Consider the following 22,175-nt stretch of genomic DNA (forward strand, 5'->3'; position numbering starts at 1 on the left):
TTTTTAAATTTTTACCAGTCAAATTGCCTCTTATTGTCTAGGCTCATTGAAAAGGGTCGCATTAACCATTTTAGTTGTGAGAACGACAAAAATAAAGTTAATTAAAGCTCAAATGTTTTTGATCAAAACTTAATTTTACGCATGTCGGTTATGCATTTCAATGCACAACAAAAAATATGCAGGTAAAAAATCTCTTTTTTACCTTTTCAAAAGAAGGTTTAACATTTTCTTCTTGAAGGTATGTTGCGAACAAGTAAGTGAAATATGGTAAAGGTTATACTTTTGCGTTGCGTCTTACAAGTTTGTTATAGGCAAACATATCTTGTACGAAAAATGGGCGTAGGCCTATACCGTGGAAAACAAAAGAGTTTAATTAGCAAATGTTTGGATGGCACACAAAATTCAACGTCTAAGCAAGCAACCAGGTTTACATTTATAAACAAGTTCATTCAGACCAATCTCCAGATCTTTGTTGGTAACGCGAGGAACACTTGGTTGTAAAGTTTTATGTTTAACACAACAGGTCTGCTTTACGTATACAAGAATTATAATAGATTTGCAATTCAGTTTACGTGAAGTACAAGCAGGATTTTTCATGGCTAACCTTAACTCATGTTATTTAGGCAGAATTGTTAGGGTGTGTAAAAACCAAAATGAAACACATCTTCGTCTTATTGGCAGTGGTAGCCCTTGCTTCCGCTGTTCCAATAGTGGGTGAGTAATTGCTTATTAGCTACTCTAAATAATACTCTAATAAGTTAATAAGCTTTTTTGAGAAAAAAAATTCAAAAATAAGAATTGTTTGTTTCAGATCAGAAGAAAAACGAAGTGGCAGAAACTGGTATTTTATTTAGAATTTGTTGATATTTGTTCTCTTAGCAGTAGTAGCATTCATTTGATTATATAAAAACCGCATTGGTTTGGAAAGAAAATTGTAATAAATTGCGATCTACACTTTTGTGGAAAAAGACACTAAAATATCACTAGTATAAAAAAAATTACGACCAAATTTTTGAGATTGAAAGTCAATGCGTAAAATGGAAAACAAATTAATAAAAGTAAAAAATAAACAAGAAAAACAATTCATAAAATATTTCAAAAATGAATTCAATATATTAAAATTTCTAGCTCTTTTAAGTTTTTTATTTTTACCGTTTTTTTATAACTCTAAACAATATAACTTACCAATGTATAGTATATACTGTAAAAACCATAAGTTTTACCTTGATGAAATTGTTTGGAAAACTATGTTTGAAACAGTATGCATGATTTTACAGCACACAACTTGACCAATAAGTATTCATTTTTTCATAGAACTAGCTAAAAGTGACAAAGACCTCCTGCTTCAATTGAGATCTTATCTTGCACAATCTCAGTCGCAATCCCAGGTCAACGCTGGTCACGGTGCCCAAGCCCAACACCAAAGTCAATCCCAGGTCAACGCTGGTCACGGTGCCCAAGCCCAACACCAAAGTCAATCCCAGGTCAACACTGGTCATGGTGCCCAAGCCCAACACCAAAGTCAATCCCAGGTCAACACTGGTCATGGTGCCCAAGCCCAACAACAAAGTCAATCCCAGGTCAACACTGGTCATGGTGCCCAAGCCCAACACCAAAGTCAATCCCAGGTCAACACTGGTCATGGTGCCCAAGCCCAACACCAAAGTCAATCCCAGGTCAACGCTGGTCATGGTGCCCAAGCTCAACAACAAAGTCAATCCCAGGTCAACGCTGGTCACGGTGCCCAAGCTCAACATCAAAGTCAGTCACAAGCACAGTTTGGTCGACGCAGATACCAAGGTCAATCACAATCTCAATCCCAGATTAACGCTGGTCACGGTGCCCAAGCCCAACACCAAAGTCAATCCCAGGTCAACGCTGGTCACGGTGCCCAAGCTCAACACCAAAGTCAATCCCAGGTTAACGCTGGTCACGGTGCCCAAGCCCAACAACAAAGTCAATCCCAGGTCAACGTTGGTCACGGTGCTCAAGCCCAACACCAAAGTCAATCCCAGGTCAACGCTGGTCACGGTGCCCAAGCTCAACACCAAAGTCAATCCCAGGTTAACGCTGGTCACGGTGCCCAAGCCCAACAACAAAGTCAATCCCAGGTCAACGTTGGTCACGGTGCTCAAGCTCAACACCAAAGTCAGTCCCAAGCTCAGTTTGGTCGACGCAGATACCAAGGTCAATCACAATCTCAGTCTCAGGTCAACGCTGGTCACGGTGCCCAAGCCCAACACCAAAGTCAATCCCAAGTCAACGCTGGTCACGGTGCGCAAGCTCAACAACAAAGTCAATCCCAGATTAACGCTGGTCATGGTGCCCAAGCTCAACATCAAAGTCAGTCCCAAGCGCAGTTTGGTCGACGCAGATACCAAGGTCAATCACAATCTCAATCTCAGGTCAACGCTGGTCACGGTGCCCAAGCTCAACACCAAAGTCAATCCCAGGTAAACGCTGGTCACGGTGCTCAAGCCCAACACCAAAGTCAATCCCAGGTCAACACTGGTCACGGTGCTCAAGCCCAACACCAAAGTCAATCCCAGGTAAACGCTGGTTATGGTGCCCAAGCCCAACACCAAAGTCAATCCCAGGTCAACGCTGGTCATGGTGCCCAAGCCCAACACCAAAGTCAATCCCAGGTCAACGCTGGTCACGGTGCCCAAGCTCAACACCAAAGTCAATCCCAGGTCAACGCTGGTCACGGTGCCCAAGCCCAACACCAAAGTCAATCCCAGGTTAACGCTGGTCACGGTGCCCAAGCCCAACACCAAAGTCAATCCCAGGTCAACGCTGGTCACGGTGCGCAAGCTCAACAACAAAGTCAATCCCAGGTCAACGCTGGTCACGGTGCGCAAGCTCAACAACAAAGTCAATCCCAGATTAACGCTGGTCATGGTGCCCAAGCTCAACACCAAAGTCAGTCCCAAGCGCAGTTTGGTCGACGCAGATACCAAGGTCAATCACAATCTCAATCTCAGGTCAACGCTGGTCACGGTGCCCAAGCTCAACACCAAAGTCAATCCCAGGTAAACGCTGGTCACGGTGCCCAAGCCCAACACCAAAGTCAATCCCAGGTCAACGCTGGTCACGGTGCCCAAGCCCAACACCAAAGTCAATCCCAGGTCAACGCTGGTCATGGTGCGCAAGCTCAACAACAAAGTCAATCCCAGATTAACGCTGGTCATGGTGCCCAAGCTAAACACCAAAGTCAGTCCCAAGCGCAGTTTGGTCGACGCAGATACCAAGGTCAATCACAATCTCAATCTCAGGTCAACGCTGGTCACGGTGCCCAAGCTCAACACCAAAGTCAATCCCAGGTAAACGCTGGTCACGGTGCTCAAGCCCAACACCAAAGTCAATCCCAGATCAACACTGGTCACGGTGTTCAAGCCCAACAACAAAGTCAGTCTCAAGGACAGTGGCACAAGCGTTCAGAAGGTGAGTTAGATTCCAAAGTCAAACGGGGTTTTCAACACCAACATCAGGGTCAAACGCAAGTAACCATAGAAATTCAACACCAAGGACAATCTCAGTCTCAGGTCGGGACAGGTTCGCAATCCCAGACGCAAACCCAAGGGGGTCAGTCACAGTCACAGGGTCAATCACAAGGAGGCCACCCCCCCAATAACAAACCTCCACCCCCTCCTCCCCCACCTCCTAAGCCTGGAAGTCCAAAACCTCCACCTCATCCTCCATCACCCCCGAAGCCTGGAAGCCCAAAACCTCCACCTCCCGGAAATCCCCACAAAAGCTCTAAAAAATCTCACAAAAGCTCAAAGGGAACCAAAAAGTCTAAAGGGTCTAAATCCAAGAAATCAAAAAAGGGTTCAAAGAAAAGCAAAAAACACTAAGCAGTAGAACTAGAAATTAGATCGTTACAAACGGTATTTAATGAAGTTTTTATAAATGCATGGTTAATGGTTGTAGATTTAAAGCACGTTTGGTAGATTAATTGCATGTCGCAAAAATTGTTCGGGGTTTCCAGCAAAACACTTTAAAACACATTTTTTGTGCACCCAACACACTCATTATTAAGGGAATTAAAGCTTAGATTTTTAAATCAATTTGAAGCATTAAAATAAAATTTCTGCAATTATTCTATACATGTGTTTTTGTTTTGACATTGTGTGTTGTTCTTGCAGAACCGAACTGAACGTGCAGCAAAGGACAGGAAATCCAGTTTAGCCACTTAAACGCGTTTTAGTTGTTAAAGCAATCAAATTTGAATAAAATAACTTTGGTTTAATTTGTAAAGTAAAACTAGTGACTTAAGCGTGACCAGTCATGAATACTTAAAACCCATTTGTCATTCCGAAATTGTTTTGTACACATTTTAAACTGCATGCACTCCAATTTACCAAATTTTATTTGCACACTTTTATTTCTAAACGTTTTTGACATGTAATCGTATTAAAATTAGTATCTAACATTGTGTAATACCAATTCGTGACATGTTTAATTGAGAAATAAAATGAAAAACGAAGGTTTTCTATTTTACATATAGCAATTGTTTGAAAATCGTTAGCATTGTCTAGCGGCAGCAATAAAACCCATAGGCTTTCAAAGTGTTATCGGTAAATTACGTTTGATTTATATTTTAAACTCGCAATTTCAAATGATTACTGGTAGGTCAATGATGTCGATGCATAAAACCCATTGTTTTCTGGATTATGCTCAAATATAAAAAAGATTAAGTGTAGAATTTAAAATGACATGTAAGTGAATCCATTTAATAAAGATATTCTTATGGCATAATAAACAAATGACTTATAATAATAAGCGATAATAGACCGTATAAAAAAAGAATTGCTAAAATTGTGAAGGGCAATATCTTCTTACCCGAGGCTATTTGAAATCTTCATTTTGTGACAAGTTAAATTTACAGACAAAAATGATGTTTACATGTCAGACATTTCTTTTGTAATAAATTGTGGATGTGTACTGCGCTACTTGACATATAACAGTAACATCCATCAATGTTATAAACCTGCTTTGCGGCTGTCATTCCTTAGTCGAGCGAGATGGATGATGAAGTTAATGCTGTTTCGCGACTATTCCTCAATACTGACGAATCTCATCTTAAGGCGTGAATAATTGCTAGTTTAATAGTTGTCCTAGGAATGACTTACATACGGTCAGATAAACACATATTAATTTCCAGTTGTTTTATTAGTCAGTGTAGACCTTCGGGGCTAAAAATGCGACACATGAATTGGTCACTACAAACTACTACATCTTTCACTGTTGAAAAAATTAGGTGTGTCAAGACAGAGTTACAATCCTTTTTGAATGCAATTTGTCCGAGGGTAAATAGTTATGAAGTATAGGATGTGCAACCAAATACGGGCATCATAATGTAGCTAAAGCGATTACCGTGACGATGATGTCACACTTTTCAATGTTACCTACGTAACTAGAGACGCATGATCGTAAAATCCAAACAAAGTTAAAATCACCTTATTACGTCAAACAGAAAGAAATGATCTTATCCCTCACAACCAGCTTTTCACTTCATGTTTTGCGACGTTTCTAACAAATTTATCCCTCATCAAAAGTAAGATTGTTATAGCAAGAGTTTAGCTAAGAGCCCAGACCCAAGGCCAGTTAGCATTAAATTCGACTCTTGAAATAGCAGCTAAAATAAATGAGGAAGTTGAATATATTTACTTTTAATCGAGAAACAAAAAGATATGTGGTTGACGTTATACCAGCATTCTATGAGTAAACCAAACCTTAATATGAATAATGCAGTTCAGCATAAAGATTTTCTGTGTTGTGAAAGCAATCACGTTTTAACGCACATATTAATTGCTGGATTTGTGTTATTAAAACTTGCAAGTTAAAAATGAGATACTTTTTCATCTTTGTGGGATTTACGTTACTGGCAATTGTTTTCTCAACAGCGTCAACAGGTTAGTTCTTGTTGTGCAAAGTTGTGATATTGTAGGTCTGTTAACATATTTTTTCGTAGGTATAGGCCAGACGTTTTACGATTACAATTAGACCTATTTTAAATCTGTTGCAGAGAAAGCCCACATTAGGAAGCGTCTTGATGATCTGACTGATGATGGTGAGTTTGTTTGCGGGATTACCAATTGATCTTACTATGGCTTACAATTGATCTTACTACTTAAGCAGTGCATTTTTGTTTATAGACCTTTCAGACAACGATCGTTAAAAATTAAAAGAAATTCAAGATGCCTTGACTGATCATCTCTCAAAGAGAAGCTCCAAACTGCGGAACGTTAGCTTGGCAAACGTTTTGCCGTGGAATTGGTCAATGCAAAAAAGAAAAGAGGATTCCTCAGCACCAGGGTTGGACACAAATAACTATCCACATCCTACACCAACATTAGGCTAAATTTCAGATTGGAGGAGGTTCTCAGAGTCTGTCAAAGACTCAAGTTCAATCGCTATCTCAAAGTCAGTCTCAAGGCAAACGACTTCCTCAAAACAAGCCAAATCCGTTCCCTGCACTATCCACGCCACAGAGTCCAAAACCATCAACTCTTCATACTCACAAGAAAAGTTTCCAGATTTCCAAGGGTTTAAAAAATCTAAGAAATCTAAAAAGGGAAAGAAGTCGAAACAGAAAGGCAATCAGTAAAACAAGTCTACTTTTATGCCTGCCCGAGTAGTTTATATTATATTGTGTCTAGACCAGTTACACGTCCAACTGAAATGCCTTACCAGGTTAAAAATGACATCATTTTTCGATGACGGCCGGACATATAAAATTATCACCTACATTTTTCGCTAGCCGATAAAACAGATTTGGACAAAGCTGGTCAAAACTACGGCAAATGTGCCGCATATCAAAATTACGGCTCTAGCTAAGACAACTTTAAATGGGCGGGACAAAACCTTCAACTTTACCGAGGTTTGGACGTAGCTGATTTGGACCGCAGAGTTACTATGAAATGCTTCTTGCATGATTGAATAGAAAATTTTGTTTAATATCCTTCTACACTCGATATTGAAGTCAACATAATTCTTGTGAAATATAACGAATGAACTTCACAGAAAAGTAAGATTATTATAGCTGTAGGCCTACATACAGCATTAAACGCATCGCAGAGTCTTTTCAAAGCAAGCAAACGATTTACCATAAAGCAACCCGTCAGTTAACGTTTTCCAACATGACCTTCAAGCTGAGACAATACTCGCCATAGGGATGCAGCACTATACCTGTAATGGTAAAAACTGAAGCAGGCCAAAAGGGATCTGCAGGTTAAACTGCAGTAATTCCATTTGCTGTTAAAAACAAGTTTTTGAAAATAATAAAATTCGGTGTGATGAAGACCATTGATTTCTAAAGAAGAAATGCAAAACTGTAAGGCTGTATATTACTTACAGGTATACAGAATAACATTAAACAAAAATGACAAGCCTTTTTTTAATTTAAATTTTTTAAACGTGAATATTTAATCCAATTTGTAAACAAGTTTCGACATATCTTAATCGTTGTTGAGTTGCCAACACATGTAACAAAGACGTTAATACGACTCATTTGCAAAATGATAGCAGCAAAGCTGTCGTTTTAGAATTGTTTTAAACCTAATTGTAATAGTAAATCATAGCAAATGGTTTCTTGTTATACGAAGTAGATTGACATAAACTTTGGTAACTAAACATTTGGGCGTTACCTGCGCAAAACGCTAAACGTTCAAAGCACACAAAAGTGACATGACAAATAAACCCCTTTAAACAAAGCTGATATCTCTATGTACCATTTCTGGGTGGCTACGGATGTTTATGAGAATATATTTAGTGCCCTAAAATGGTGAAGCGATTCATTGCAAAGATGGTTTAAGTTTAACGAGTGTTTCAAACATATCATAAGACATGCTCAGTTATTGAAACGAAAAACAATGTAACGTTGTTTTCAGCAATTGCGACAAACTGAAGCTATATAGCACTTGCAAGTAATTTTCTAGAGATGTGTTTTTAACTTTAAGTATGTTTACAGTTGCTTATTAGATTAAATTTTGTCTGGAAAAATGAGATATACACTTGTTGGTGTAGCCTTTGTATTTTTATCGGTTATCATTTCTTCTTCAGCAAAAGGTAAGTCAAACACTTATTACTATTTTGTTGCAATTTTCTTATGATTTAACACGTAACCTTATAATTTGAAGTATATTATACTTCTGCAGAAGAGGTAGCCGAGATTACGAAACGGCTAAAGGAGCTGGCTAAAGATGGTAAGTTTATAATCAGTAGGCTGCTGTATAATTTATAAAGAGGACACTTAACACTAGAACGACCAAGCGCTTCAATTGACGCATTTCAAGTATTTAATTTCTTGTATCTCCACCGGGCATCATCTTTTTCTGCTGAAACTTCTTGACAATTATCTTACAACGCTCAGTTTCTTACAACGCTCAGTTTGTCTGACTTTTGGAGGTTTTGTGATTAAAACGGCGAATTTAAGCATATATCTACCTAGAACGACCAAGCGCGTCAATTGACGCAGATAGCTTAAAATTTCACATTAAGTCTACGGAAGGTGTGATTCCAGTCTGCAGAATCATTACAACGTGATAAAATGGAACAACGATAAATAATTGATCAGCATTGTCTGAGGTATAATTGAGCATGGTGAGGTCATACTAAAATTGAGAAAATTTCTGTCCGGCGTCCTAATTCACTGTAGAAATTCGGGCTCAGTCAGCGAGTTTATTCGAAAGTAGCACGTGCTCGTGAGCAGTGGACATTTAGAAGGAGAAAAGACAGAGAAGGCTGTACTTCAAGGATGTTTTTCTCACTAAATTAATGAACGATTTGTATTTTATCTGTATTATGCGTCAATTGACGCACTTGGTAGTTTTAGGTAGTTTGAAAGCGCGGCCGTTCTAGTGTTAAAAAAATTTTCAAATTTAGGTTCTTTGTTTCTTATAATTTCTTGTAGGCTTCTCCAAAGAGGAAAAGCTCAGACTGATACAAGTACGGAACCTTCTTTCAAATTATCTGGCCAAGAAGAACTTACGATACAATCGACGTGGATTCCAGTCTCAGTCCCAGACACAAACAGGCCTTAACAATGGGAAAGGATTTCAAGCTCAGCACCAAAGTCAAACGCAGGTAAATGCAGACGGAGGAGATGGCTTTCAGTCTCAATCCCAGTCGCAATCACAAGGTGGTCATGGCACCGGTGCACAAATCCAACATCAATCGCAGTCTCAGATTGGCGGTGGTAGTCATGGTGATGGTGGCCAATCGCAGTCTCAATCCCAAGTGCAAGGTGGTGGTGGTGGCGGTAACAGTGATGGGTGTCATCGATTGCCTTTGTTACCAGAAGAAGAAAAACCTGCAACCACTAAACCACCTCCTCCTCCTCCTTCCAAGCCAGAAAGTCCAAAGCCCCCGTCTTCGCACTCCCACAAGGGAAGCTCTAAGGAAACAAAAAGTTCAAAGAAGTCAAAAGGTTCGAAGGATTCTAAAAATTCCAAGAGCTCTAAGAGTTCCAAAAAATCAAAAGGCTCAAAAAGTAGTAAAAAACGCTAAAAATGTATAACATAATATTTTTTCAATCACTTAATAATTTCTTTCTTAATTAATTTAACTTTACTAAATTTAGTAAGCTCTGTCGCGATTGTGTTGGTGTCTTTGTTGATATGATTATTCTTGCTCATTTAATTCTATAATAAATTTTTACTCATTGGATGACCTATAGGCGTACTTGGAAGTTTTACAAAAAGAATAGAACCTTTTAAAAAGCACTTTGTTAGGCTACCTAATAAAAAAATTACTAAATCACACCTTACCAAAGCAGGACATATACATATAAGCCTACATCAAGAAACCTCCCTTTTTTAATTTTTGCTTTTAGTTACGACAGTTTAACCTGACTAAAAGCTACATCTGGGGGATAACCATCTTGTGATGGTTAATTACTTTAATCGCAGTTGTATTCGTGACTTGTCTTTACCCTTGAACTCATTCTTGTTTGGTCGATTTCCTTTGAGCTTCATTATAGGCTATAGATAAAGCGCATATAATATATTGGCAGCGGTGACTACGGCTTTGAAAGAACTGGTATCCTATACGCGTGATGGTCTTTATCACGAACTGAACAGAAATACGCTCAAATCGAAAAGGAGGCCAAGTTTAAATGAAAACAACTTTACAGCAAATGATTTGGAATTATTTTATTTAAAAGCCGCACGTTTGAATGTGTGACAATTAAAAAGAATGTGAGTTTTGGCGATTTGCTCTGTCTGATATATATATATCTTGCTCTGTCAGGCGCGCAGCATTAACGTGTAGGCGTCTGTGAGGTACAGTAACTTGTTTATAAACCTACAGACATGTAAACGTTTTGTTGGGGTTTTATCCTGATCGCTTGCTCTTTGTTTAGCATTCGTAAAAATATGAAGCATAACTGACCATACGATTAAGTGGTAGTTAAATAAATGCATAGCCTTACTACAGTTTATCTTAGCTATACATACGTCACTGCTATAGTGACGTATGTATATCATTTGTAAATAAAAAAAGAACAACGAGCGCTAAAAGTTGGCATTAAAGTCTAAGTAAAATGAAGCTCTGGTGAAGTTGTGAACACACTTATAATTTTGAAATAATCACTTTAAATATACCGGGACCGACCAGAATTTCTTGAAAAAAGTAATTTGGTAACCTACAAGGATAAAACGACTTCGATAAAACAACTGTATTGGTACTGAAATAGTACTGAGGGTTCCACGACATATGGCCGCGGGAAAATGACCGCGAACAAACTCACCGGGGACAACTGAACGTGACGTAAATTGACCGCAAACAAACTGACTGTGATGTAAATTGACCGCGAACAAACTAACCGGGAACAGACTTACCGGAATGAAAATTGACCGGGAGGTAAATTGACCGTGCAAGTGCTGAATTATTGTGTTTAAGTTGATGGTAGTATATGATATGTAAATATTTGTTTGTAACTATTTCCTTTGTTTTTAACAAAAATTTTTTTTATTTCAATACACATTGAAACATTTATTGAAATTAACAGAAATATTTCCGGAAATACGAGAAATACGAGTAACAACATTAAAAGACGTTCACTGCAAAACACATATGACACTACATAATAACAATAGGAAATCTATGAATAAAGGTGAAAAACCCGTAGGGTCACCCTACACCCTACAAGGGGCCAAAAAACTCTACGAGTGGCAACCTTGACTGTAATACACATACTGGATAGTGACTAGATAGTGAATTAGAATTTTGACCTTTTGACGGCCAATTTGTCGCCGGTTAATTTGATCGCCGGCCAATTTATCGACGGTTAATTTTATCGCCGGCCAGTTTACGTCACGGTTAATTTGATCGCCGGCCAATTTGTTGCCGGTCAGTTGTCCACTACCAGTTGTCGCCGGTGAGTTTGTTCACGGCCATATGTCGTGATCCCAGTACTGAGGTAGGTCTACAGTAATCCGTTACTGTCTATAAGCTTAGTGCAATGAATGCAATTCTCCACCTCTGGATACGCGATGAAAAGAAGGTGAACTTTTTATTTCTAAACGGTTAGATGTGAACAAACTGAACGTATAAATAAACGTTTCCTCTGAACTTATATAAGGTATTAACCTGTATGTTAATTGGTTAGCCTACTCAGCTTTTTATCGTATTGGCTCTTGTGTTGTAAGATTTGTTTTGTTGGTGGCTTATAGCTTTATCTTTTTTGCTATTTTTTTTAATTCAAGTTATTGTACTTTCAAAGGGGGTGTAGGATAATTTTCTTTAAATTTAAACATCTTGGGGTGCTTTAGTCCTACTTTAATCGTAATTATATTCATAGTTTGTATTTACCGTTTAAATTATTCTTGCTTGGTCGTCTTCGTGTGAGCTTCATTAAAAATAAGTCAACCGCAGCAATATCTGCTAACATTTTAATTTTCTCGCTTTGCATTTTGTTGTCGTCAAATGTACCGGTACAAACTCAACACTTTGGCTGAACGGAATTCCACAATTGTTTTTTTATTAGGGTATTCCCCATTTCAAATACAGATGTTTGTGATGCTAGAAATTCTTTGTATTATGCTTGTATGGATATGGTATGATGATTTTTGCTCTTGAATTAAAGAAAGTGTTTGCACAAATTGGACCCGGCGCTGATTGCTGAAGATTCGATTCCCGGTTAGGGAGTTGACTTTTGTGGAATTCCAGCTGTCACAGATTTTTTATTTGTTTTTCTTTGATCTTTGAACTGTCTGCCAGGTCCACTGAACAGAAGGAAATGCTGTTAATGGCTTGCTCAATGACATTACAAGGGTAGATCAACTGCGTATCGAACACGCAAAACGAGCCGAATTATTGCGAGACCAACGCTTGACAAACTCGGCTATGAGCTACCCGGCTATTTTTAGTTTTAGTAAATATACATACATACATGTAGATTATTCATAAAGAATTTTCAAGTGAAATGGAAACTGTACTTGCAATAAAACCAGTTTTTATATAGAAAATAGCAGCACATAACTAAAAATTTTAAATCACCTGCTATAATTGTATTGATGCAAGTGTATAAGGCCTTTCTAGGCTTTCCTTCCTACTTTTTGTTGTTTAAAGTGATATCTATGCGCCATTATTATCGCTACCGGCGCCGGGCAATAAGCGTACGTGGTTTGTGGCTGATGCAATCGATTTGCTGCGCGCCTAGAGTTAACCCATAGAGTTAAAGTAATGTAGTCCTTTGCTGGTAGAAATAGCGGCTATGGTTGCCAGAATGGAACCACCGGACACTCTTTAAATATGCAGCAGCATACCAAAGTGGTCAAAGAATTATGACATCATACCGCTACAGCTTTCTAATTTGATTGAAAGAACAGAACTGCGATTGTCTGGTCGTTTGATGCTGTTGCTTGTAGACCTCTTCAACGACGAAGCACAGCCGAGTTTTCAGACTTGTAGCTTATAGCTGGGCCTATATGCACAGCATGCAAGTATTTCCGTAATTTAGCTCCTGTTGGGGCATAATGGAAAATGTGGCGCACTCCTGTACACAGGAGATACATCAACGCCGAACTTTTTTACCTTCACGTCAATTTATAATGATTAAACAAGTAACTGAGGCTACACTGTAGGCCATCACCCCAAAAATTACGTGTTTGCACGATCACGCAAAACTACCGTACTTTCCAGTCGGGCCAGTAGGTGTGAGGCAGCTGAACGCATGATTTTCATCAACATGTAGTGCGTCAACCTTTTTATCTTCACAACGATTTAGCTAGTACAAAGTGCAGTATTTTAGGAAGATGAAGACCCATATTTTCCTAACTTCAAATGGAGGATTTTGAAACCGAATGCTGAAATATTATACATTTTGTGCATCTGATCAAAATAAATAATGAAAAAATTCATTGCTTTTGTTGTACGTGCTTTGATATCTATATTTACGCTATTACTACAAATTATTTAAGTACACTTCACATAGTCCATTTTAGATTTCCATCTCATTAGTCTCATTTTTAGAGGCACATAGTTTCACATGACATTATGCACTGTCTGCAGTGAAGCCCTTATTACTGTAATTATAAAAAAAGTCAAAATATAGACATTTATTGGAATCTTTGGTGTCATGCAAAGTGTGGTACTGTACTCATTAAAATACCATGATGCATTGTGCAAATCTTTTCCTTCTACAATTATATTTTTTCATGAAAAGTTGCCATGCTTTTAAGTCTGATAGTTACATCATTGTTACCAGAGTGCATCCAACATGGGTTACACAGAAGGTCTTTAGTGTATATTAGGTTTGACGTTGGTGTGGCACGGAGCAACTCATGTCTCTGCTCAACCATATTGAACCCATGGCAACTGCAAATTTACTTTTCTTTTCCATGTTTCTCTTGTTTAGACCAAAAAGTGCGCAGTCTGACACTGTCCTTTTTTGAGATTGCAGTTGGTATAGCGCATCTTTGGCATCTGATAATGTATGCCAAACTGACCTTTGGTGTATGCATCGCACGGAATGCCCCCTGGAATTGTTTGCATGCTTATGTTTGACTAGCTGTTTTAGCCTTTACATTTGTTTTGTGCAGAATTTGTAACTCAAAACAAATTTTTAAATCATTTTTGCTACAAATGGGTAGCCTATTCATTTTTTTCCCAAATAATATTGGTTTTCTACCTCTTCTCTTTTTCGGTAATTTGTGCAACAATTTAGATTATAACACGACATGCTTTAGTTTGGTCTTCTTTACAAGTAATTTTGTTACAACTGTAGAAATAAGTATTGAAGTAAATTAACATATCAGTATTGAATCCTGTCTTTCGTTTGTTGATGAGCTTTGATAATTATGGACTATTTTGGCCATCTGTCAAGGTCCAACAGCAATATCACCCACCGAATTCATAATAAATGGACCTGTTTCAAGCTCTATGATGAAGCATTATTGCAACAGGACAAAGATAACTATGTAAAACAATCATTTTCTGACAGATTTTCTCCACAATGCAATTCAAGTGCAATAGAAACTCCAGTAATTTTGTCAGAGGAAATTACTAAAGCCAGAGCAAGCATAAAACATGCTATGAAAAATACTGCCACAAGTAAACCTGTTCCCAATATCGGTAGTTTTTATACAATCTCAGAAAAAACATCAAGAAATGTGGAACTTCTTCGCAATGATTTAAAAGCACTTTCTGGCACAATACAAACACTCAATTTTAGTTTAAGGCAGTTTGAAAATCGTTTGGCAAAAATAGAGAGTAATAAATTTACCAAGATTGACGGTTTTGAAACCACTTCAGTGAAGGTAGAAATGAGAAGCAGAAATGCAGGTGCACAATGTGATATTATTTTTGTTTAAACGTAAAGTTATCATGTATTATATTGATTAAATATTATATTGACTAATATATGCTTAATGCTTTTTCTCTTACTATATTTTTTTATTAGATTATTATTTTCTTGGCAAGAGAAGTTTTTTCTATTATCTTAAAATTGTTTTCTACCAATAAACATTTATCTGCAGTTTTAATGATTCGTAAATCTTTTCAGAATCTTCTAAACATATATTTAAATAGACCCTTGCTTATAACCGTAATTCAGTAAAGGGGTGTTCATTGCAATTTTGACTGCATATATTTTTGATCAATCAATGAATTGGTAAAACAAAGAAGAAGACTATGCAAGTTACTTATTTTGTTATTGTTGTGTTGGTGCACGGTTAGATGTTGGGTGGTGAGGATAAAAGCGCTTAGCTCTATTTTCCATCTCCATGTTTGTTAACGTATAATTGCTTTTAAAGCTTTTGAATTTCTGTGTGTTATCATAGCATTCAAATTTGGCTTTATTATGCATTTTGGTTATTATAGGCACGGGAGGAAAACGCATTCAACCAGAATGGAAACCACCGAACAATTCACAATCATCCCAGCTAAAACTATATAACAGTCTTACAAGGCAAAAGGTATTGGCTTGTGTAATTCCATCTTTGATTTATTGATTATGTTTGATCCGTTTTTGAAAAACTTACTTTTTTGTCAGGAAAATTTTATACCAGAATTCGGTAACAATGTAAAGTGGTACAGCTGTGGCCCAACCGTTTACGATGCCTCTCACATGGGGCATGCTCGCTCTTATATTTCTTTTGATATTTTACGTCGAGTTTTGTCGAACTATTTCGGTTACAACGTCCAATACTGCATGAACATAACGGACATAGATGATAAGGTACCATATGTTTCTGTTTTAAGCATACATATTTTTAGTTCTTGAATTACGCAATTTTACAGTTGCTTAAATATTTTGGTTGTTAATCTTTGTGTTGATTAACACAAATATTTTATATCATGTCATTCTAAGATCTTTTTTGGCAACATCATTACTAAAGGATAATTACAGATAATCAAACGAGCAAGACAAAATTATCTACTTGAACAATACAAAGAAAAATCCCTGGATTTGAAACAAGCTTTAGAAGACGTTACATCAGCTATGGAGGTAAAACAGCCCAAAAATAGAAATCATTATTCAAATTGATGTTGTTGCAGTTTGTTAATTCCATAATTACTTGCGCTTACTGATCGGTTTGACCATTGTAATGGATAATCATCCAAGATGTGAGTTTAATACTTGAATTATTTTAGAACTTCGATAAAAAACTGAAAGAAACCAATGATCCAGATAAGCTTGCTATGATGGAGAGAATGAATGTGCAGGGTATGTCCTGTCTGACATACTTGAAATCTGTGGAAGATATAACCAAAGACGTTAAAGAAAAAATATTGTCTGATTGCAAAGACCCACTAAGTAACTGGTTGGACGCGAAGGTTAGTTATTCTTGCACTTGTGCATTTGCACTTGTACATACGATTGCTATAACCTTTGCTATGCAGTATATCGCAGAACCGTTAACCATTTTTTGGTGATTTAATTGTTTTGTAAATAGTTTTCTCTTACATTTATAATTTAACCTTATTAATTTCTTTTATCAAAGTATGGATGTTCAGTTGCTGATAATTCAATTTTTTCTGCTCTACCTCAACACTGGGAAAAGGATTATTTTGAAGACATGGATGCTTTAAATGTAAGATTGATGAAATTCCCGCAATAAACTGTAATTATTTTAAATATATACATATGCACCAAGCTAAAGCCTGCGTATTTTAGAAGCTCTTTGAATGATCCAAAGTAAAGCCCTTACTTTTGAACATAAATTATTTTCATAAAGGTTGCACCTCCTGATATACTGACTCGGGTCAGTGAATATGTTCCAGAAATTATAGAGTTTGTTGAAAAGATCATTGAGAATGGCTACGGTTATCCTTCGAATGGTTCAGTTTATTTTTCTGTTTCACAATTTGATTCATCACCGAATCATTTCTATGCAAAATTGGTCCCAGAAGCGGTTGGGGATGTTAAAGCATTAGAAGAAGGCGAAGGTGCTTGGCATTCTTTTATGACAATGTCTGGTTTATTTACTGCAAAAAAACCTAGCACTTTCATATATTGTTCATTTGTATTCAGGAGACTTAAGTGTTTCTGTTGACCAATTAAGTGAGAAAAGATCTCCAAATGATTTTGCTCTTTGGAAAGCATCGAAACCAGGAGAACCTTCATGGGACTCTCCTTGGGGGAAGGTATGTTTGTCTAAAAGTGTCATGAGTGTGATTTTAATTTATTTATAAAAAAATTGGTTTAACAGTTATTGTTTGAAAATTGATTTACAAAAAATTATTACTAAATGTGTACCTGTCCCAGGGTGTATTGAGAATACCTGTGCCGGTAAATTTGTATACTTGAAAACCTATAATTAGATTTAATTTGATAAGATTTTATTCAAAACTGGATAAATGTTAAAGAGACTCTTAAGAAAGGGCGATGAATTCCAATTGATACCTCTTTATTAATTTTTCACAATAGCTCCAAAAATGTTTGTATATATATATATGTAAAATTTTCTTTTCCTGTTTGCGACGTTACAGGGTCGTCCAGGCTGGCACATTGAGTGTTCGGTAATGGCCTGCAGCATACTTGGTTCTTCCATGGATATTCATACGGGTGGCGTTGACTTGAAGTTCCCACATCATGACAATGAAATTGCACAGGCAGAGGTACTGGCACAAGACTTATCACTTTCATGAGTGACATTTTTTCTACTATCTGATCATGATTTTATTGCATTTTCCCTTCTTATAAACCACATCTTACAGGCACATTACAACAATCCACACTGGGTTCGATATTTCCTCCACTCAGGACATCTTACCATTGCTGGATGCAAGATGTCAAAGTCACTAAAGAACTTTATTACTATCAAGGTGAATAATTTTTTGAGTGTATTTCAATTAAAGCATTTTGTAAACAGTAGCGTACATAGTAAGGTCTAATGGTGAGTAAATAACTACTTAACTGAAGCATTGAAGTAAGTTACTAAAATTATTGCAGGACGCTTTAAAGAAGAACACATCTCGTCAACTACGCTTTGCATTTTTGCTTCATTCGTGGAAAGACACCCTTGACTATTCCGAAAATACCATGCATGATGCTGTTCAATTTGAAAAACTTATGAATGTAAAGTCTTACATGCTGAATCTGTCACAAATTTAAAACTACGTTATAACATGTACTTTTATTTTTTGTTTAGGAGTTCTTTTTAAATGTGAAACATGTTCTTCGAAATCTGCCTGATCATGGCCCAAAGTCTTTTTGGAAGTGGAAAAAGGAAGAATTAAATTTGTCAGAAATGTAAGCTATAACTGACATATGAAATATATGGTAATGTGGAACTCAAACTTCTGTTTCCACTTGTCTTGCAGTGAAGCACAGAATCTTTTTTGTTCAGGTTTTGATCCTTTTTAGTAAATAGTGGATATATTATTCATACATGTTCTTGCACTTTCAGCTTTGTGCAACATCAGCAAAATGTACATGACGCTTTATGTGATAATGTGGACACAAGAACTGCACTTGACCATTTAAGGCAGTTGGTCACAGCAAGCAACACATATCTAGCATCCTCTCATAAAAATAAAACTCCTCCAAACAGCCAATTGCTGAAGAATATTGCAAAATACATTACATGGATGTTTAAGGTTTAGCTTGAAATATAAATCCTGTTTTCAACTTGACAGTTGCTTATATTGCAATGCTCTCAACAGATAATGCTGCAATATCGAAATTTTTTAAGTTGCACGCACTTAATGTTTCTGTAGGTCTTTGGTGCAATTCCTGAAGACACTGACATAGGTTTTCCCCTGATTAGTGGTGGAAACCAAAGTCAGAACACTGAAGCCATTTTAATGCCGTACCTTAATGTTCTGTCAAAGTTCAGAGAAGATGTCAGAGCAATTGCTCGAGAACATAAAGGTAGTTAAAACACAGTCGATGTCAGAAAAAACACATAAATAACTGATTGTTGTGAAATTGTCAAGCAACTTAACTTAGTCAGCTGACACGTCTACTGTAAACTTTCATTATACTTTTAGTGACAAAAGTTTTGGAGTTGTGTGATGCTCTTCGTGACGATGAACTTCCTCCACTTGGAGTTCGGTTGGAGGACAAAGAAGGCACACAGACCGTTGTAAAGCTAGTGGATCCTGCGGTCTTGATGAAAGAAAAGGAGGAGAAACAAAAGGTGAAGTGTAGGATTCTTCTCAGTCCAGCTTTTCTCTCTCTCTAATCATCTTCTGTGTTGAAACAGTTGGCTGAGAAGAAGAGAAAAGAGAAAGAAGCAGCCAAGGAAGCTGCAGCACGCAAGAAGGAGGAGAAGCAAGCTCAACGGAGGATTCCTGCTGCAAAACTCTTTATCAGTCAGACAGATAAATACTCAGCATTTGATGGACAGGTAATTCAGGACATTTTTTTCGTGTTTCAGCAGATACGATAGTTATTAGTTAAGGATTGATTGATTAGTTAAGGAAGCGGAACTAGCTTCTTCAGTATTCCTGGTCTTAAGAGGAAGAGTAGAGTCCTGACAACAATTACCTCAACCTAAGAAAATATTTTGATCATTTTGAAGCTTCCAATCTTCGTCTACAATTTTTGATTCCTTTTACCGATAGAGCTTGAATATCTAGTATTTGACACATAAGCAATCTTCACATGGGTAATATTTTGTTTATGGGTGAAATCCAGACTGTTTCCTAGAAATGCGCGTTGATGTCATAGTGAAAATAACTTTCATCACCAATGAAAAATATGCAACCACAATATCACTAAATGTACAGTATGCACAGTTATAGGTTACACATACCATGAATTAGGAGACGAAAACTTTTTACCAAGGGATGCGTTACTTTACCTTGGGTGAGGTAGATAATTTTCAGATATTTTTGCTGAGCTCTCACATGGGGTTGTATCTATTTCACCAAAAACACCTCCAGGACTGTTTTTTCCAAAGAAAGAATTATATTTATTGCTGTTTATTCTATTCACAATTATATAATTTCAGGGTTTTCCGACTCACGCAGTAGACGGGAAGGAATTGAGCAAAGGTCAATCAAAAAAGCTCCGAAAACTTTATGATGCCCAAGACAAGTTGCACAACGAATATTTAAAAGAATGTGCTGCGATGAATGGTTCTTAATCCTAATTATGTCTAATTTTGTTGGATGGGGTTTTGTGATGGATTTTATGCTTCACTTAATTGGTCACCTATGAAACTTATACTTCCCTGTGTAGCAATAACAGGTCATGAAACTTGCACGAATAGTATTCAAAACAATTCTAATTGAATGAGTTCTTATTTTGACGTGCAATACCACTATTTTCTGACTTATTTGTACATTTTTAGACTAATGAGGCGTGTGTTAAATGCTATGGTGGGGTGTGATAGGCATTGTCTATGTACAGTGCTACTGCTATGTTCTAACACTTTTTTTACAATTCTGGTTCAAGTACTAAGTTTATTAAAATATTCGAGTACCATGCATCCAAACTCGTGTACTTCAGTGCATTGACAAATGGTATAAACTGCAAAAAATTCAATAGTTCCTTTGTAATGAATTTTACAGTTCACTTTATAAAATTTCCCTTTTTATGCATAGCATTACATATCACAAACAGAAAAAAAAATTTTGCAAAGCTATCATTCCTCTAGATTTACTGTAGCTTAAGCTTATTGTTTTAATAAATCTTTTTCAAAAAGATTAATAATGAAAAACAAAACTACTGTATAAATTAACAAACAATTAGGCCAACTAATTCAAGTAACTCAAAAAATCAAATACATCCGAATACTGGAAATTAAGAAACGGTATTCAAGTAGGCCATCTCAAAAGCATGTCATGTCATGCATTACAAGACAATAACAGACCAATAAGTTCTAACCTAGATTATAATAATTATTAAAAAAAGTTGGAGGCAGAGTAAATGTGTACGCAATAAGAAGTAGTATAAAGATGACATTACCATTTAAGAGATTTTATTTGCTAAAGGTTAGTTTGAAAATTAGAAATTATTTGGCAAACTGCATTAATCTCTGCCACTTTGACGCCAATGCAAAGAGGGCAAGGTGTTCGACTTCGATTTCCTTAAATCGTTACGAAGCTTTTATTGTTAAAAACATTTTAATGGCTGCAGTTTTTCAGCGCGACTTCCGAGTTTCCTGCTTTTTACTACTGTGCTGGTAAACGCTTCTTTTCTGATCAAAAACTTGTATGAATACGTAGCATGCAGTGGCGGAAATCTGTGCAAATTTGCAGGAGCAGACACGAAAGTGCGGAAATAAATAAAATAAACAACTTTGCTGTAACCTCCGGTTAACTCAGATCCCTCATTTGATTTCGAGGTCGAAATGATCTCAACGGCGTAAGAAGTATCCTAATTGCAAAACTTTCTCATATATTTAACCTCGTTGCCAAGACTATTAAATTAACTTTAACTTAAAAAAGTTTCGCAACACGGATGGTGGAACTATGATATTTCACATAATTCGAGCTTTAGAATTAAATTAGAATAAAATTAGAAAATTTGTTGAAAATGTTTAATTAATTGTTAAAGTTTGGATTATTCTAGCTTTAATGCTAAAGTAAAGACTTATCTGGCTAGTGCACGTCGACAAACGTCAGAGTCCACCCGAAGAAGCAAACTGCACTGCCAGGCAGAAAAACCGAAAGAGTTCTGCGAGGCACTAAGGCTAAGCCTACATGAGTTATATAGTTGCAACATTTACCTTACCGTTGTGTTAAAAAACGCTCTAGATCACAATCAGCGAATAACTTAACTTTGGCTAGAATAAGCTAATTAAGTTTCCAATTTCTGAAATATCACTACACAGGCCAATTAATATGCAGCCAAATGTTTTTATTCTAAAACAAATACGTTATTGATAGCAAAACGCAATTGGCAATTTGTCGGATTAATGTGGATTAACCTGTAGCGACTTCGTACTGTGCTAGGAATGTAGTTAGTTTTATTGCAATGTGCTAATTGTCATAATTAGCCCTTATTCCTACGGAATTCTTCTGCAAATCTGATGATTTATAACGTTATTTGTGTTCTATTTCGTGTGTTTATCAACAAGCGCTGTACTTTATTTTGGCCGTGTTTAGTATACACGACTCGGTTTTGATTGCTTCCGAATTACGTCACTCGTACTACAGCGCTCAATGCGTTAGTTCTGATATTGACAGTCTGTAATTTGCAGTCTACCGAATGCAGCTTTATTCTGTGCTCTGGAAACAGTAATCGTTTCGTTGAGAACCTGTAATAAATAATT

The 22,175-nt window shown here is 36.9% G+C and overlaps 3 protein-coding genes across 8 annotated transcripts; all 3 read left to right on the forward strand.

Moving 5' to 3' along the window:
- Positions 1-593: 593 nt before the first annotated feature.
- LOC143449951 (uncharacterized) lies at positions 594-4,489 on the forward strand. Of its 4 annotated transcripts, none has more exons than XM_076950306.1 (4): positions 594-714; positions 812-841; positions 1,315-3,444; positions 4,149-4,489. In XM_076950306.1, the coding sequence occupies exons 1-4, from the start codon at positions 654-656 to the stop codon at positions 4,157-4,159; spliced, it is 2,232 nt and encodes a 743-aa protein (XP_076806421.1). In that variant the 5' UTR covers positions 594-653; the 3' UTR covers positions 4,160-4,489. The 4 variants fall into 4 exon arrangements, with proteins under 4 accessions (XP_076806421.1, XP_076806419.1, XP_076806420.1 ...); XM_076950304.1 differs by having other exon boundaries at positions 1,315-3,179; positions 3,279-4,489; XM_076950305.1 differs by having other exon boundaries at positions 1,315-2,015; positions 2,211-4,489.
- Positions 4,490-7,950: 3,461 nt separating this feature from the next.
- Positions 7,951-9,672, forward strand: LOC143449636 (uncharacterized). The gene is made up of 3 exons (XM_076949906.1): positions 7,951-8,073; positions 8,163-8,210; positions 8,918-9,672. Exons 1-3 carry the CDS (start codon positions 8,007-8,009, stop codon positions 9,511-9,513), a joined length of 711 nt encoding a protein of 236 aa, XP_076806021.1. The 5' UTR covers positions 7,951-8,006; the 3' UTR covers positions 9,514-9,672.
- Positions 9,673-12,631: 2,959 nt separating this feature from the next.
- LOC143449381 (cysteine--tRNA ligase, cytoplasmic-like) lies at positions 12,632-20,387 on the forward strand. Of its 3 annotated transcripts, none has more exons than XM_076949557.1 (17): positions 12,632-14,790; positions 15,328-15,422; positions 15,500-15,685; positions 15,857-15,955; positions 16,102-16,284; positions 16,452-16,541; positions 16,686-16,896; positions 16,982-17,094; positions 17,440-17,568; positions 17,668-17,775; positions 17,903-18,028; positions 18,102-18,202; positions 18,360-18,549; positions 18,670-18,823; positions 18,943-19,091; positions 19,158-19,301; positions 19,908-20,387. In XM_076949557.1, exons 1-17 carry the CDS (start codon positions 14,307-14,309, stop codon positions 20,040-20,042), a joined length of 2,697 nt encoding a protein of 898 aa, XP_076805672.1. In that variant the 5' UTR covers positions 12,632-14,306; the 3' UTR covers positions 20,043-20,387. The 3 variants fall into 3 exon arrangements, with proteins under 3 accessions (XP_076805672.1, XP_076805673.1, XP_076805674.1); XM_076949558.1 differs by lacking the exon at positions 12,632-14,790 and adding an exon at positions 14,821-15,143 and having other exon boundaries at positions 15,326-15,422; XM_076949559.1 differs by lacking the exon at positions 12,632-14,790 and adding an exon at positions 14,822-15,140.
- The last annotated feature ends 1,788 nt before the right edge of the window (positions 20,388-22,175 follow it).

The sequence above is a fragment of the Clavelina lepadiformis genome, chromosome 3 (assembly GCF_947623445.1).
Source record: "Clavelina lepadiformis chromosome 3, kaClaLepa1.1, whole genome shotgun sequence".
Classification (NCBI taxonomy): Eukaryota; Metazoa; Chordata; class Ascidiacea; order Aplousobranchia; family Clavelinidae; genus Clavelina; species Clavelina lepadiformis.